Below are 17,519 nucleotides of genomic sequence, written 5' to 3'. Positions count from 1 at the left end.
ATTTTCAATAGAACGCCTTCACTTTATTGCCCAATGAAGTTTGACTCCAGCTTCACTTTGATGTGCGCTTGGGTTTCAGGGCATAAAACCACTTTGGAAACTATGCCCCCCCGCGGTTACAAATGGCATCTCTATAAATAACCGCCACCTCTTACTGCTCTAAGAAGCTCTTCATGGGAGCGTGCGTGTGTTTGCGACACTAAATTCACATCTACACACTGTACAAATCAATTTTTCGTTATCCAAGAAAAAGCACCGATACTTCTTCCTGCTTTTCCCTCGGCATTGTCCTCTCCAGTCTCTGAGCTGTAAGACTGGTACTCACCTCTCGGTGGAAGTGGAGTGACTGAATAAAGTTTTCTGAGTGTGAGGAAATGTGTGAGGGAGTGTGTGAGCTGTGAGACAGCGCTGGTCCAGCCCTGTCCTCCAATGAGAGGGGAGGCCGTCAGTGGCCTGTCCCCGCCCATGAGGGGAGTGAGGCGGCGGAGACAGAGCAGAGTTTCAGCGGAGAAGGGGAAAAAAACTTTGATTTTCGTCCTCGTTTTCTCTCGCAAGTCGGCCGTCATGATAACTTCAAAACTTCCCATCGCCCTGTTTTTAAAACGGAAATGTTCGCCCTCGAGAGGGACAGCCCGGTGGTAAAACTACCATGGATCCGTTACGGTGAGAGAAGAAGTTAGAAAACTTTCCCCCGGATCCTCGGAGCGCAGCACAATGGACTCCGGGCAGAGGAGACGCTCCAGAGGAGGGAGGCTGTGGAGCATTTGCTTGTATCTCGCCGGCCTCTCCTGCGCGTCCGCTCAGCTCAGTTATTCCGTATCGGAGGAACTAAGCCCGGGCTCCTTCGTTGGGAATATCGCAAAAGACTTGGGTCTGACTGCCCAGCGGATTGACCAGAGGAGGCTGCGGGTGTTGTCGGATTCCTCAGCTAAGTACTTCGAGGTGAAACAGGCGACCGGCGATTTGGTCATCAAACAAAGTATAGACCGGGAGCAGATGTGCCAACTGAGTTTAACGTGTACGCTCAACCTTCAAATAGTTCTCGATGATCCATTAGAGAGCCATCGCGTCGTGGTGGACATTCTGGATGTGAATGACAATGCGCCCCACTTTCCGACCAGCAACATTTCTTTGGAGATATCAGAGGCGGCCGCGCCGGGCACAAGGTTCCGCTTGGAAAGCGCGCACGACCCGGACGTGGGGACCAACTCGTTACGCACGTACCATCTCGCAGCAAATGACTTTTTCACTTTGAACGTGGAAACTAAAAGCGACGGCAGTAAGTTTCCAGAGCTCGTGGTGGATAAACCTCTGGACAGGGAGACGCTGGCAAAGTTTCGCCTGATGCTCACAGCTGTAGACGGGGGACAGCCGGAGAAATCTGGCTCAACCCTGATGCTCATTAAAGTTCTGGATGTAAATGACAATGCGCCCGTCTTTGACGAACCAGTGAATAAAGTTAGACTATTAGAAAATGTTGCACTGGGCACTTTAATCACAAAGTTGAACGCAACTGACGCGGATTCCGGCAACAATGGAGAAATCTCTTATCTTTTTAGTAAATATACGCCGGAGGGGGTTCTCCGACTTTTCAGTGTGGATTCTAAAAGCGGGGAGATCCGTGTGAAGGGCCATGTGGACTATGAGAAGGCCACTGCGTACCACATCACAGTGCAGGCCAGAGATGGGGGCTCTCCTGCCATGGAGGGCTCATGTAACGTCCTAGTGGACATTGTTGATGTGAATGACAACGCACCAGAGGTCACGCTGACGTCACTGACCAGTCCTATTAGAGAGGACTCGGCACCAGAGACAGTCATAGCGCTCATAAGTGCCCGGGACCTGGACTCAGGTGTGAATGGAGAGGTTACATTGACTGTCCAACCAGGTTTGCCTTTTAAACTTATTCCAGCCTTTGGCATGCATTACAGCCTCATCACAGCTGGCAACCTGGACCGTGAGACTGTCCCAGAGTACACAGTGGTCATCAGGGCCACTGACACGGGTTCACCACGCCTTTCATCACATATCACCTTTGTGGTGGAGCTCTCTGATGTGAATGACAATGCTCCAACTTTCTCTCAGGGTAAATACTCTGTGGACATCCCTGAGAGCAACGCTCCCAGTACCCCCATCGCAGCTGTTTCAGCCACTGACCCAGACCTCGGGGACAACGCTCGCATATCGTACTCCATCCTTCCCAGCATGGTCCAGGGCTCACCCATTGCTTCTTATGTCTACATTAACCAAGATAATGGTCACATCTACAGCATGCGCTCTCTGGATCATGAGCAGCTCAATGCATTCCGTATTGAGGTGCAGGCCCGGGATGCTGGGGTGCCCCCACGGACCGCCAATGTCACTGTGCATGTGTTTGTGGTGGATGTGAATGACAATGCACCAGTGATTGTATATCCCCCCTACCCTAAAGAGAAAGGATTACAGCTCACTGTGCCCCCATCTGCAGGCCCAGGGCACCTCATAAATAAACTTGTAGGGGTGGATGCAGACAGTGGGCACAATGCATGGCTGTTTTACTCCATAGCCCCGGGACCAAATGCTGGAATGTTTCGTATTGGGCCACACACAGGTGAGCTCCGCACAGCCCGCAAATGGGCCGAGGAGGAAGAGGGCTCCGCCTATGACATTTTGGTTATCATTCAGGACAATGGTGAACCGCCCAAGTCTTGTTCTGTGAACATTACAGTAACCGTGGATGAGAAGAGCACAGCCGTTGACGCACCGGCAAGCCCTCGCCACACGCCCTTTTACCACCGCACAGGGATGTCAGACATCACCTTGTACCTTATCATCTCTCTAGCCTGTGTATCAGCTGTCTCCTTTATCACCTTTGTTGCCCTCATGATACGCTGCCTGAGGCACCGGAGCCCGGGCCTGGGAGACTCCGACTGCTGCTGTTACGACAGCCACAGGTCCAGCCGCTACCACCAGAGGCCCAGCAAGGACCTGCACCTGCAGCTCAACAGTGATGGACCTATACGCTACATGGAGGTTGTGGGAGGCTCCCAGGATCCAAACACTCGCACTTACAGGCCGTGCTACTCCACCCTATCCAGCCGGAGTGACTTTGTATTTATGAAGACACCAATGCTGAGTCAAAACAACACACTCAACATGACACTCAGCAGGAAGCACCTTATGAACTCAGTCAATGAGGTGAGGGCTTGAGTTGGAGAGAGGACATTCTATTGGTTGAATTTGTAAAGGTGTGACCCGACCAATACAGGTGTTTCAGTTTGGATGTATATGGATGTTAGAGAAGCATGTGGATGTATGGGTTGTCGAGTATCTGAAAACATCACATATCATATTTAGATCTGTTTTGGTGCTTTGACTCCTGACAGTAGAGTAGTAGTACTAACCTAGGCTTCCTCAGTCACGCAGCTCTGCAGTATCTTATATGTATTATTTGTACATGGAGAAAAACCTCTTAAGGCTTCTACATGACAGATTTGGGCAGAGAGAAGAATCTTTAATATTTAATATTACCCGATGGTTGGAAATGAGGTCTTTCACTTTCTGGTTGAGAAGAACTGTTGTTTATGGTAAAGATGCAGATTGAGTGAAATATGCTGAAAGAACGTAGATAAAGGTCGCTGGAGAAATGAGAAAGGGGGGAACATGAGTGCTTCTAGCAGATGGAGAGGTGGAGACAACAGATGAAAATAGGTCCTGCAGTGTTGGCTCAGTGGAATAGCTGAGAGACTGAGGGGAACAGGATGACAGGGGGAGAGATGGGAGGGGGGAGGGGTGGGGGGAGAGTGAGAGGAAAAGGGCCAAGGAACGAAAATGGTGAGAGGGGTGGGGGGAGAGAGTCAAAGAATAAAGCGGTGACTGAAAAACAGGAATCCAGGGGGTCAGTGGCCTGACCCCTGACTTCCTGTTGTCCTCTGAACTTTTGGTTATCGGCTCCAGGCCTCTGCATCACATGAGTGTGGTGTTCCCCTTCCTAATTATCATTTGTAGATCCTCCTTTCAATGTGTTCAGTGTCGGGTGTGAAGGACCGCTGACCAGATAATGACCACATGTCAGCTATAGAAAATGGCTGACCATGCTCTCACCAGGATGAGTCATTTTAAGGGAATTCTAAAAGGATTTTGTCCTCCTTAATCCATTCATCCTTAGTGATGTTGTCTTTAATGTGGAGTTGATGATTGAAGGTTGTTGTTTTTCGTCGGTGTTTTAATGGTAACTGTTCCTTCTCCACAGTTTACCCTTTAACATCGTCTAATTCTTGTTTTGTGCGTCTGTGTAACATAGATTCTCTCTCTGCATTGAAGGGGTTTGTCCCTGAGGTTAGCAGGATGCCATCTGTCTCTCTGCTCAAGTGACACGTGTGCAATGAGGACAACAGAGGAAAAGAGGTGGAGGGAGTTAGATAGAGGGAAAGAAAAGATGGCTTTACGCACGTGTGCCACAGCAACAGACGGCAAAGGCTGTAATGGCTTAAGAGCTCTTGCTATCACAGTGAGTGTCTATGTGCCTGTGCGTGAGATTGTGTGTAAAAAGCATCAGGCACAAGGAGCCCTGCAGAAGTGTGTAATTTTAGCAGGACCCTGGAGCCATTACGCCTTCCCACTGCCCTTCTTTCTTACTCTCTTTTCTTCTGCAGTGTACTGGCACACTCTATTTAAAGGTGTGCTAACACAGACAGTTTGAGGAAAAAAAATCTGTTTTACGTTTCTTCCCCTGAAGCAGATTAACAGCTTATTATCTCCATTTGGCAAATCTTTTCTTTTTAAAGCAATAGTCTCATGATCAGGAGAGTTGGTACTCAGCACCATGCCATGTAATCCTGATGTCTCGAGCCTGCCACACTATTTTATAGCAATGGGATAATTTGCCTCCACTATCTTTCAAATGATCACTTTTCTCACAGTATGACTATTTCTATAATCGTGGGTTTTTTCGGTCTCGGAGTCTGTGGAAGTTTATGAGGGTTGGCACGTGCACCGAGTGAGGCCAAGTGTTTTGTAAATAGGCTTTTTATGGATGATAAAAGCTGCACATGCGACAAACTGGCTCATGCGGTTCAGTGAAACTGTCCACAAGGGTTTTGTCAATCGAGTCATGATGTTTGTCTCGGGAAAAGAAGATGAAAACCAGGAAGTGCATATTATGCCTTTCTCCTGTCAGTCCTGAGTTTTTTCCCCTTACAGTGGATAAACAGTATAATCCTGCATTTTAGAGAGTCAATATTTCCACTAGCCTAATCATTGGCCGAGCATTAAACAACAATGTCTTTGGCAAGAATGTGAGATAGCTGGGAAACAGCATGAGGGAGTGAATGTGTCTGCCTCTATCTGTTCTGGGTTATATGGCGTGTATGTGTGTGATAAAGATTATCAGAGCAACAGAATAGAAACTACTTCCTCTTTTCAAACAGCACCAGGTGCAGTCCAGCAATGGTTCTTTTAACACCAATACAGTTAGTGTGTGTGTGTGTGTGTGTGTTCGGAAATTGGATCAGGATCAAAGAGCACCAGGTGGACCAGGTGATACAACAGTTTCTCCTTTGTACACCTGAATAAATATTTGTGCATCATGATAAAAGAATTGGTTAGCTAGTAACTCAGACGTTTCAGCATTCACATGCTTACATACATGCTGGATGGAGTCCAGATGTTCCTGTGATCAGTCCAGCTTATTCCCCTCCTGATGAATCCGGTGCTCATATAATGAATATCCATCTCATCTCTGAAGATGATAGGGTTTCAACTGACACACATTGTAGCTCAGTCCAGTTGTAATTCACCTAAAGAACTTTCAAAGCTCTTTAGTTCAGTTTCGTGACGTAAGGAAAGCAGGCTGACAGCGTGTAAAGCTTCCAGACTGACGTGAAAGTCTTACAACCGGCCCACAGAGCTGTAATCCCTTCATCTCTCTACACTGGCCGAGCGGGCCTGAGCTTCTGTCTGACCTTGTCTCTCTCTCTCTCTCTCATCGAGGCATTTTGAAAAACCTTCATTTTTTGTTTGAAATCAACTAATTTAGGAGAAAAATATAAAATGCTTCATATACGTGGAGTGGGATCAGACCTTTGAAGGACAAGTCTGTGTCTGTGAATGTTTGCGCGTAGAGAAGGAGTCACTCAGCTGGAATGCTGGGCCTCTCGGTGGATGTTAACCTCCATGTGCCGATGCTTTTCTCTCCCTATAGCAAAACTCAGCCGGACTCACATGCCCACGCACACATAGTCAACTCTGAGTCCAATTTTAGACTCTAAACATCGACCAGGCTCTGCTCAGAAGAAGACTACGAGGTCTAATATGTCCTCCTCATCCACTATGATTTCCTGTTGTAATAACAACAACAACGTGTGAGTTCTGGCATTGCAGTGTGTTATGAGGATGAGGGCGAGCAGACATGTCTTCTCTTTATCTGACTATTTCCTCTCATGTTGAGGACTAGATTAATTTGGTGTATTGTATTTGGTGATCACAAGGGAGAAACAAATTCTTTTGTAGACAACGATGAAACTTGATTCAATTTGACTCAACACTGAACGAATTATAGGGTTATTCAATATCGTATTATTGAAAGAACACTGAATGCTATTCAACTTCCTCATTTCTTTACATCCAAACTCCCTCTAGCACTTTGTGGTGTCCGTCACACAGGTCTATAGACAGTGCGTTCTTTCATTCCTCTTTTTTTGCAGTAATTCCATTTTTAATGGGACAGTCCCTTGTTTTGTCTTTTTCCCCCCTTGTCCATTAGTCACTCCAGTTCTGATAGTCACCAGTTTACTCCACAATACTCTTCCTTTAGCATCGGTATTTTTTCTCTTCCCGTTCTTTTGCCCCTGTCGATGATTCTCTCGGGTACAGCAGCTCTTTCAATAATGCAGCACATCATCCTGCTGGCCTCTCTCTCAGGGGAGCTCTTGTGTCGATTAGGCGGCAGAATCTGGAGCCGAGCCAAGGGTCTATTCACTGCATCAGTGCACAACAAGAGAGTCTGAGAGAGAGGGGAAAGAGCCAGAGAGATGGAAAAGACACGGTGACATGGTCAGTGAGGTAGAGATGGACAGGAGTGCAGTTGCCTTCAAGACATTTATAGAGAGAAGCAGGGAGAGACCAGAGAGGCTGCTGCTCTGTCATCACTGCAGTATCTCCATGACATTTAGGTATCAAAATAAAAACATGATTATATTTCAAGGTCTTTCCCGGACGTAAACCTAACATCCTCCCTGTTATAGAATATGGTTGAGTTACAGTTTCATTCCGTCTGCTTGTTTCCACTTATAATCATTTGAATTTATTTCAGACTGATCTTTGTGTGTTTGTTCATCCAGTGAGAGAATCTCTTTTTGATACACATATCACGAACGTCCCATTTCATCCTCTGGCTGCTACTGGTTTATTCTTTCTTGGTTATTATATTTTTAAATAGCCAATTGCTCACACATGTGACTATCTGCATTTTGGTTTTAGTTTTGAGGTCCAGTTTTATAAGCTGTGTCCCATTTTGCAATTTGTTTGTCTGAGTGCGAGTGTTTGTTTGTCTGTGTGTGCGTTTGTGTGTGTGCGTGCGTGTGTTTGTGCTCCTGCAGCATTTTATGCTCCACAGCTCTCGGAACAACATGGCTGCCTGAGTACACAGAGATTTGTTGCCATCTGTAGCCCTTTGTTGAGCCTTACTGAAACAAAGAGGTTTTCTACATCACAGCCTGACACACAACAGGATGCACACAGACACAAACACCCTCACACACAGTTGTGTCAGCCGCAGAACAACATCTCATGAACCAAATGGTGCCCCTCCAACGTTCCAGCTGTTGGCCCAGTGTAACACACGTCTCATGTTGCATCTTCTGTTCTCTTCACAGCAAAAACCCCCCAACAATGACTGGCGCTTCACCCAAGGACAGCGACCTGGACCCAGCGGGTGAGTACAGTGACACACCTGTAAAATTCCCATATTGACATGTTGTTGTGCTGCAAGGGGCAGCTTATCAGGCAGAGAGAGCGATGGAGGATGGAGAGTAGAATATAAGGTGACGGTAGTGAGTGCTGCTGCCTGCAGGCTGCTGATTCTAAAGAGCTGATTACAATGAAATGTGTTTTTAGTTATACAACATCAGAGTCTGACTTTGAATGGCATCAATGTAATTTATTGTTTCCATTTTTATTGCATAATTCTGCGCCACCAGTTTCTGATTTATATACCCCGGAATGAGCATCTCTGCCTGTTTCCAGGCTGCTTTATAAAATGGCTGCCGCAGCTTCCACTCCCCCCTCCCCCTCCTGTTCCCCTCCTCTCTGCGCTCTCTGAGCCTGTGCGCCATCACTCAGTACTGCTGATGAGGGACTGTGACCAGAGCCAGTGGGGGGATGGGATTCTGTGTTTATCCTTCGTGCTCTCTCTTCATCTTTTGCCATCTGAGGGGTCGTACTGACTCAAATTCAATTCTCCATATCAGTGAATTATCTAGCAAATGAAATTGGCCCAACTGTGTTTTCTATCCCAGCTATGTGTTTTTACTTTTTTTGCCCATCACGTCACGTGGGCTCAAATGCGGTGCCTGCACCAGCAGTTTTTCACAATAACGATTGCACAACACGCTCCGTGAGACACGGTTTCTCCCTGAAACCGCAGAGCGGAGCCAAGTCAGGAACATTCTAGACACACACAAGCACAAGCCACTGCAGTTTTACAAGACAACTGGGATTATGGCATCTCTGGTATTTTCAATTGATTCTGCAGACTCACATTTTTTCCACAGAGCTCTAGAGCAACAATTTTTTAACACTTTCAATAATGCTGCCCCCCCCTACCTTCAGTGAAAAACAAAATGGTAATTTCAGACTGTATAACTTGTTTTGTTTTTAGTCCCCACATGCCATACGGTACACACATACGATGGACGCCGAACAGTGGGAACAGGTACTAATTTAGACGTAGAAATTGTCTGGTCTCTTTCTGTCCTTATTAGCTGATCAGTGGACACTGTTTTGAAGTCACGGTTTTGTGAGAGAGGGGCCTGATCAGCTGATGATGGCAGACGGTGGCTGAAATCTGGGTAGTGCACTGCGGTTGCGTGCTGTGCTGTGTGTAGATGTACCTAACCCATAGCTTCTGTTAGTCTCCCCGAAAGTTTGTTGGGGTTTGTTGATCGATGTGCATAGGCCACAATGCCTGCTGTGGCGTAGAAAAGGATTGTGACACTTTTGATTTTGCGTGCAGTGTTTTGTAGATCTTTTGCTATGCCTTGTATATGTGTGCTATACATACAGTCTATAGTCATTACAGTCTGAGAGCTCCCTGCTTTTCTCCCTCCAGGGAACTGGCTTCCCCATGAGTGTTGCCTTTGTTGTGTGTCTGTGATGGTTGTAGCTCAACATCACCACGTGTGGCTTTTTCATGTGATTTATCAACTGGACTAAAAACGTTGGACACGATAAAAACAGCATTTTCATGATATAATTCTTTAAAACACCTGTTAGAGGGTGAATAGCTCCTTAATGGAGGAAGAAGCACACCACATTCGACTGTCGAAGTCGATGTGCAGATGAGACAGACGTCACCAAGGGACTCTGTATCGTCTATAATTAAGTTAGAGGTTATAATGTTCTCTGCAAAACATCGAGGAGAGTTGTACTCAGAGATAAAACATGTCACACTAATTTGCAGAGGAAAAACTGATAGCAATGTCTGGTCAACCAAGGACATCGCTCTGGACCACAGTTCACATCTTAACCACAGGAAGTGATAATCCTAACCACAGGAAGCTCTTAACACAACCACAGGATGTGATAAGCACACGGAGACGCTAATTTGGCACAAATGAAGCGTTCCTTTTTATCTTGACTGAGGTAAAGAGGCACAAAATGGCAGCCCCGGCTCTACTGACTGTGCACTACCCCGCAGCCTGTGTCTCATTGGCTGCCTGGCACAGGACGTACATGTTTCTCTCCCTCTGTCTTTCTCTGGCACTGAAGGGAAACCCACTTCAGAGTTCTGGCAGTGTACTCTGGCAACCTGCTCTCGAGCAGAGCCCAGTTTTTTCTGTCAGAATTCCCTTTTTACTTTTTTCTTCTTATTGTGTCCTTAACTCTCTTGATTCCCTTGAGCAGACCAATTTGTCCAAAGGGTCTTTGAGTTAGACAGGAGAGCTTTTCTCTCCACACTATGGATGTACGTGCATTCTTGTTTTTTCTCTTGAAGCCTTTATTCGTCAGACATGAGACTTCAGTGTCACCGTAGACCCTGATGTGTCCTTCCCGGAGCTGTACACTCTACCAGAACCCTTTACCCATGTGCCCTTGTTAACTAACCAATGTTTTCAAACACACACGCATAATTCAGCATATTGAGCGAGAGTAGTTAAAGCCATGTTTGTTGTTTTTGTCCTCGTAAACCTGAACACGGGAGCAGCATAGCATGCAGATAACATACTGCAGTTTAATTTGCAAACTAAAGCCACAATCTAAAAATCCAAAGTTAGAGCTTTTTGGGAACAGAGGCAGGGCCATGATTAAAGCACTGACCTAGTTATCAGCTGCGGAGCTTGCGCTGCTGTGTCATAAGTGGGGGAATGGAAATAAGTAGGCGCGCATACAAGATCCCAGGTCCTATCCTCTGTTGCTCCCACATACAAATTGTAGACTTTAAATAAACAAGCCTTTGAAGGTGAAGTTTACCCAGATGGAAATGTTCAGTGCTGTCTGAGCGCTGCGTGTGTGCCTTTATGCAGAGCACCATTTCCTTTATAAAGGTGGGGATCGTTAAATATTTCATCCGATTTACTAGACGGCACAGCACTCACGGCCATAATGCAGAGAGTGGCTGCTGTGTGTGTCTGTGCGCAGGCACGAGAGTGTGTTTAGAAAAAGTGTGTGTTTGTTTGTGACAGACCCCGTTTTGTAAACTTAACATCCTCCCCGTTATGGAGTTCTCCTCAGGCTGTGTACCTCGCCGTCAGCTGCTTTGCCTTGACATCATAAACCGCCAACTGTCAATCCAACGAGTTCAACATACACTCACATGCAAACACTGTAGAGAGCAAACCACGAGTTAATGACGGTTCTTTTTCGCCACAGGGCAACTGGAGGACCTGAGGTTGCCATGGGAACTGGTCCCTGGCCCCAGCCCCCTACTGAGGCTGAGCAGCTCCAGGCCCTGATGGCTGCAGCGAACGGTGAGTCCCACACCCTGTCACCTCTCCCCTCCCTCCTACCACTACATCTCCTTTAATCCAGCTCTTTTCTTTTTGTTTGGAGGAGAACTCGCTCAGTGTTAAAGGTCCTTCTGTCCACATCGATGTTTCCATGAGGTCAGACTGTGAACGTAGCTACCAGCACCAGATAGACAGTACACAGTGGATGTGTTGAATTCAATAACATGACAGAGATGCATGTTTCCACTGTAGCACACTGATCACACGCGCGGTGTTTTCTTATAAGCAGCAGGCTTAGGGCCACTCGTCTGCAGTGACTGCATAACCAGCACACACACACACACACACACACTCACACTCGGTGAGTCATCTTTGGGATGTTACTGTGGTAATCACATGGAAAAATACACATGAAAGCAGCCACTGAATATAGTGACACAAACACAAAATAGCCCAAAAATGGTGGAAGGACAAAGATGTATTGCCAAATGCACTCAAGTCATTGTTTCCACTGTTATGTAATCCAATCGACACCAAACACACACACACAGACACACACACCGTGTCGTCCTCCTGGACACTGCACCGGATGGTGTGTGGAATTTTTCCATTGCAGTGAACAGAGAGAGAAAAACAGTCTCTCTCTCTCTCTCTCTCTCTCTCTCTCGAGCCGACTGATACTGTCAGCACAAAGTTAGACTGAACAAACAGTTTGTGTCGTCAGGAAAGAAAGAACAAACGGTGCATGTGATAAACACTGAAGGTCATCTCTGCTCTAAAGTTAATGTCACTGCGTCGATAAGGATGATGCTGAAGGAATCTCACAATCGGAGCAATGAGTCAGAGCAGAGGAGAGTTTAAAGAGTGTCCGTTTTCAGTGTGAAGCGGCTAAAAATATATCATATTATGACCGTTTCCACATACGTGTTTACATAGGCTGAGAGGATCTACAGGATGGGGGATGTGTCTCCGGCTCTGCAATGCAGGGGCTGTGGGAGAATTATGAGCGGAGCAGCTACGTCACTCGCACACTGGCTCAGAGCATGCATGACAGAGAAGCAGAAACACATGAGAATACTAGAGAGGCAGTTTAATCATTCATTTAAAACAAATCTGCGCACCATGGACACTTTTTTCTCACCATCTCCTCTTCCTCTTTTGTTCATTTTTCTTTTTCGACTTACTGCAGACAAAGTCTAATGTTCACACCCTTTAAGCCACAGCCTCATTCCTTATAGATTATTTAATAGTAATTAGTTTTATCCCTTTTCATGACCTGATTTGAATTCACCACGTCTTTCTAACACTGTCATACTAAAAACCCTTCAATTTCTTGATGTCTAACAAGTTTCATTCCTCTCTCCTTCTCCCTTCTCCCTCCTTACCCCTTGTCCCCCCACTGTGTCTCTCTTCCCCCCAGAAGTGAGTGAGGCTACAGGCACCCTGGGGCCTGGCACCATGGGCCTTAGCACCCGCTACAGCCCCCAGTTCACTCTGCAGCACGTCCCCGACTACCGCCAGAACGTCTACATCCCCGGGAGCACCGCCACCCTCACCTCCAACCCCCAGCAGCAGCAGCAGCAGCAGCAGGCCACCGCCCAGCAGGCCGCCCAGCAGGCCCTTCCTCCACCCCAGGCCTCGGCCCAGCCCGAGCCCCCCAAGGCCGCCCAGACCCCTGCCTCCAAGAAGAAGTCCACCAAGAAGGAGAAGAAGTAGATCTGGATGGAGAGAGGAGGAGGAGGAGGATGAGGAGGAGAAGGAGGAGGAGTAATGATAAACCCGACCTGATCTGATGAGAAATTCAACCCCCCATATCCTCCCATTAGGTATCTGACTGTCACTGTCACTCATACTAGCCACGGTCTAAATATTGGCATCTAATCATTTTAGGCCGCATGGACGATGTTGATGGTTCTTTGACAGAGTGTCTTGAAGAATATGAATGTGTTGAAGGCTGTCGATGGTGTTGATAACCCGTGCTGTGCTAAAGGTCTAGTATTGCTCCTGTAATCTTTGTTGGTAGATATGTGTGGCAGGGTATGGGGGGTTATTGTGATTTTTTTGTTTTCTTTTTGGCAAAATCAAATGAACTTGGACGAAGATATTCAGTGTAACGAACCTTGCTGGGATGACAAGGCTATACGCAGTGATGTATTAAGAAGATGAAATGTTGATGTCTTTCATGTTGGATTTATTGTTCTTTCCTGGTGGTGGAGAGGTGTAAAGTACGCTAGTTGCCATCCATTAGATTCCTATATAGGATCAGCCTTACAGGGTCCTAAAGCATAAGCCCTGTGGATATAAGGCTGTTGTTCGACAGGTATTACAAACTCTTCTGCATGCTCTTTAAGGTTCAAACCACATATTCTAGTTTAGAGTTAAAAACTATGCATTGCAAAAGCAGAGAGGAGGACAACCGGAGTCTAGTATCATCCCTCCAATCGCAGGTCAACATAATGCACATGTAGCATTTGTTTGACACAAAAGGAAAATTACTTTTGTAATCATAGTTTGAAAAAAAAAAAGGATACAATTTTAATCTCCTGTTATTTTGTATGACCTGAGCATGCACCCAGAGGATGGGCTGGTAGAGGGTGGGGAGGCCCCGGCGTTGTTTAATGGAGTCATGAGGCGTGCTGTCCGTGCAGGTGGTGTAACAGCAGGGCCCCGGCTGCTGGTGTAACACGTCCAGATGGGCACAGACATGTCCTGCACCCTGTACCGTCCCCTCTTCCTACCCAGCTCGTGTCCTCCCCTCACTCACTACCCCACGTCGAGAGCCAAACAAAGAGAAATGCACTGTTCGTATCCTGAAGATGAGATGAAGTAGGGGCTAGGATATCCCTTCGGTCTTTACGGAAACGCGTAGATGTGGTGAACTTAAGTGCTTAGGTGTTTCTAGACACTTTGCAGGCCTCTAGGGCCGGGGCGGAGTATTTTTCCCTCACTTTCCTAAAGTGCTGAAGAAATTTATTGATGTGACACAGTAACACGCTTTTTTTTTTCTTTGGGAGATAATGATTCAATAGCATAGAGGAATTGTTTGTATAAGAAATGAAGTCTTAACGTTGCCGTCCGTCCATCTGTCTGTCGGGGCCCTGGCCAGACACAACTGCATGAGGAGAGGCAGCTTGCACGCTGTTTTTGGGGGGGGGGTGGAGATCGGGCGTTGGGGGTGAAGGGTACACAGGCTGAGGTGGCACCATCACATCGACCAGGAGGGTGGGGAACAACCTTGGCTCTACCCACTGAATGTACAGAGGAACCACTGTTGACCCGCCCACCCCGTAAACCTTCTCTAATGCACTGACCCAGGTAGAGGTCAACAGAGCCAGGCACAGCTGTCCCTGTAGGGGAGGAGACACCACTCCAGAGCCCTTTGAAACATCCTTCTCCACTGAAACCCAACCTCAGCCTCTGTACCGCTCACCTCTCCCCCCCACTCCCCGGCCCTGTGAGGCTCTTCCCACTGTAAATAAACACAAGTCCTGTCGATGGTATGAGCCAGTTGTTTGTATAGTAGGGACCACGTCCAACATTTTCAAAATAAAAGTCCCTCTCCACAAGGCGTGGCTTACTACTGGAATGTGTTGCATTTTGTTTTTCAAGAAAAATAAGAAAAAACAACGGTTTGGAAGAAAAAAAAAATCAGTAATGAATAAAAAATCTGAGATGTTCTTCAACAGTTTGTGTTGCATTGTAGTAACTAAGCACCATGGAAGCCAACTAACTCTTCAGTGTAAATAAATGAATTAAAGATAACTTTAGATAAGTAAACAAAGTGACACACGTAGACTAGTTAACTTGTGATATGTGTTGCGCATATTTTTGTGTTCATTTTCTCTCTACTATCTTTTATCACCCTGTAAAGAAACAAAACAAAACAAAAAAAATATGGAAACTGTTTCTATCCTTCTGTAACCTCTTAATGTTCTTTTGCGGTGATTTTATCTCGTGCATTTGTGAAAGAATGCCTCTCATTCTCTCTTTCTGTCCATATGAACAAATGATTATAAATATTATATATGTGTATGTCCGTCCGCTGCTGAATTAATACTGCTCTATCCTGCTGTATTATCTTTCTTATCAAATGCTTAGCCCCCACGCTACCCCTGTGTTACTCTCTTATTTTTATGCTAATATTTATATTGCTGTTTTATTTTCTCTTGGACACTGACATTTCAAATAAAAGATTCTGAAATCATTTAAGAAACTATTGTCTGTGTCATCTGTTGTATACTAATATATATTTTTCATCTTTCTTAACTGCTGTTTAGCAAGTTAACTTTGTGTTTACATTGCTAGTAAAGCTGCAATATCAAGTTTGCTGTTCACTAAAATCTGTGTTAAACCTTTTTGTCTGTGCGAGCCAAGTTCATTAGGACTGCAGCTCTTCTAATGAAGCTTTACTCCTGGTCCAGTTCATGTGTTCTTTGTGTCTGTGAGGTAGAGAGTCGGTGTAAGTTCAAAATAACACAAGCTTTTTCACTCCTTTTTTATCTCTTGATGAATTGGAGTAATGATTCGGAGTGATTCTGATCAGAAAACGATCCAAATACGAAACTAAAAGGAAACTCAGAGAGCAAACACCTCAACTACGGCCCAACAGCACCCTGGAAATTACACATAATTACATTTATTATTCCCTTGAAGATGCCTGATTTTCTTTATCATGGCCGCTGTATATTTCTTTAGAAATTAACACAAATGTTGAAAAAATCTCCTTCTCATTACGCTAAAGAGAGGGAAATAAATCCTGTATCTGCACAAATATTTTATGGTTTCTCCCCTGACCCAATCTGCATCCTTCCACTAAATTCCGTCCAGTAGTACTTACATAATCCTGCTAACTTACTACCAAACAACAACTGATAAAAACATAACCTCCTTGGTGGAGGTAATTATAAGTTTATATAAATGTACTTGATTAAATTCCCATTTTAAACGGCACTGCAGCAAGACCACCAATTAAAAAAAAACATTACCTCTAGCAGGAAAAAGGTGATACTAACAATCTATGAATTTGACGATGAAAAGCTACAAGCACATTTAACCCTGAAGAGATGCTTCCACTCTTGTCAAGTACAAGTACAAACATGTTAGCCGAGTCGTTTACATAAGGAATCCACTTCCAAACCTTATTGTCTTGGGCAATTATCAAAATGTAAAAATATAAGGCTGATTAAGTAAAATATAGTCACATTTAGAAAACTCATTCCCATGTAATCTCCCTTTTTTCCTGCTCCATCTCATCGTACCAAGGCCCATTTTTCCACATGGAGACTTCAGGGGACATGGTGGCCTGCTCAAGCTCTTTGTGCCTTTCACGAGGTCTTACACAATAACATACGTGCCTATAAATAGCCCATCGGAGACGTCACAGAGCAAAACAAAAGGAGCAGCCTTTAACTCACTGCTGCAGATGTTGGGGGATGGAAGGAGGGACTGCTGAGCTGGAGGGATGGAGATGATGAGAGTGTTGCTCGTGAATCAGACCTGTCCACCATTCAAATGTCAGCGGACGCAGGTTGTGTGAGTTTATGTTGCTGAACGTGACTCGAGAACAGAAGCTATGAGACATCTGAGGGCACACTTGAATAAAGATGCTTTCATTCATGTAAAATTCCCCATCTGCTACTTACGCTTTCCTCCTATTAGGTTTAATGAAAACCTTTTTAACTTGACAAACCAGCAGCAGTCCCCCATCGAACACTGCACACTTCACTTGCCCAAAATGGCCGACTCCTCTCCTACCCGGCTCTTGTTGTATTATGTGGTTGCTACAGCAACTGTTAGTCCGGGCGCTGGATGCTTTTCCTCGTATCCACCTCTTCACTACGATCTATGCAGTGGACAGTACTGGCTCCGCTCGGGGTGGGGGGGGGGGCCTGGCTGAGCCGAATGACCTGTGGGATGACAAACACATTCGTCAAAACCTGGCACCACAGAGAGAGAGAGACATATGCAGGAAACATGGCAGAGCTCAGCAGAGAGAATCCCACACACAAAAACAAGAGGATGAGTCAGAGGTAGAAATGCACAGTGGGTCTGCTCCACTTTGATTCACTCAACAATCGACGGAAGACGAAATCTTATTCATGTGGGTATATAATGCACACTGTGTACTGTCAGGCTTTAAAATAACTTCAGAGCCACTTTGTCAGCTGATGTTTCTCATCCTGTGACTCACAGAGGCTCCCGATGTCCTCACTGTCCCCATGTGTCACCCGCTTCCTGCAGGGGAGACCCAGCAGAATGGGGAGATTGTTCTTTTATTGCCCACCCCCCTCTATCTCGCTTAATTAAGCACATTCCTGCTGATTTTACACACACAGAGATATGCACAATAGAGTGACAGTAACACACAGGAAAAAG

At 45.8% G+C, this 17,519-nt stretch overlaps 1 protein-coding gene across 9 annotated transcripts in view; it reads left to right on the top strand.

The window, feature by feature from the left end:
* LOC128445521 (protocadherin gamma-A4) overlaps positions 1-15,357 on the top strand; it is a 248,766-nt gene extending 233,409 nt beyond the window's left edge. For 7 of the 9 annotated variants that reach the window (XM_053428274.1, XM_053428270.1, XM_053428273.1 and 4 more), the window contains exons 2-4: positions 7,854-7,912; positions 11,068-11,165; positions 12,565-15,357. In XM_053428274.1, coding sequence (XP_053284249.1) covers positions 7,854-7,912; positions 11,068-11,165; positions 12,565-12,860 — 453 coding nt within the window. In that variant the 3' untranslated portion in view covers positions 12,861-15,357. Of the gene's footprint in view, positions 1-428; positions 3,178-7,853; positions 7,913-11,067; positions 11,166-12,564 lie in introns of those variants that run through there. The other 2 variants (XM_053428268.1, XM_053428267.1) reach the window with 2 other exon arrangements.
* Positions 15,358-17,519: the final 2,162 nt, after the last annotated feature.

Source organism: Pleuronectes platessa, chromosome 8 (assembly GCF_947347685.1).
Source record: "Pleuronectes platessa chromosome 8, fPlePla1.1, whole genome shotgun sequence".
In the NCBI taxonomy this organism is placed as follows: domain Eukaryota; kingdom Metazoa; phylum Chordata; class Actinopteri; order Pleuronectiformes; family Pleuronectidae; genus Pleuronectes; species Pleuronectes platessa.
Note: the sequence above shows the minus strand (reverse complement) of the source record. Positions and strands in the feature narration are given on the sequence as shown.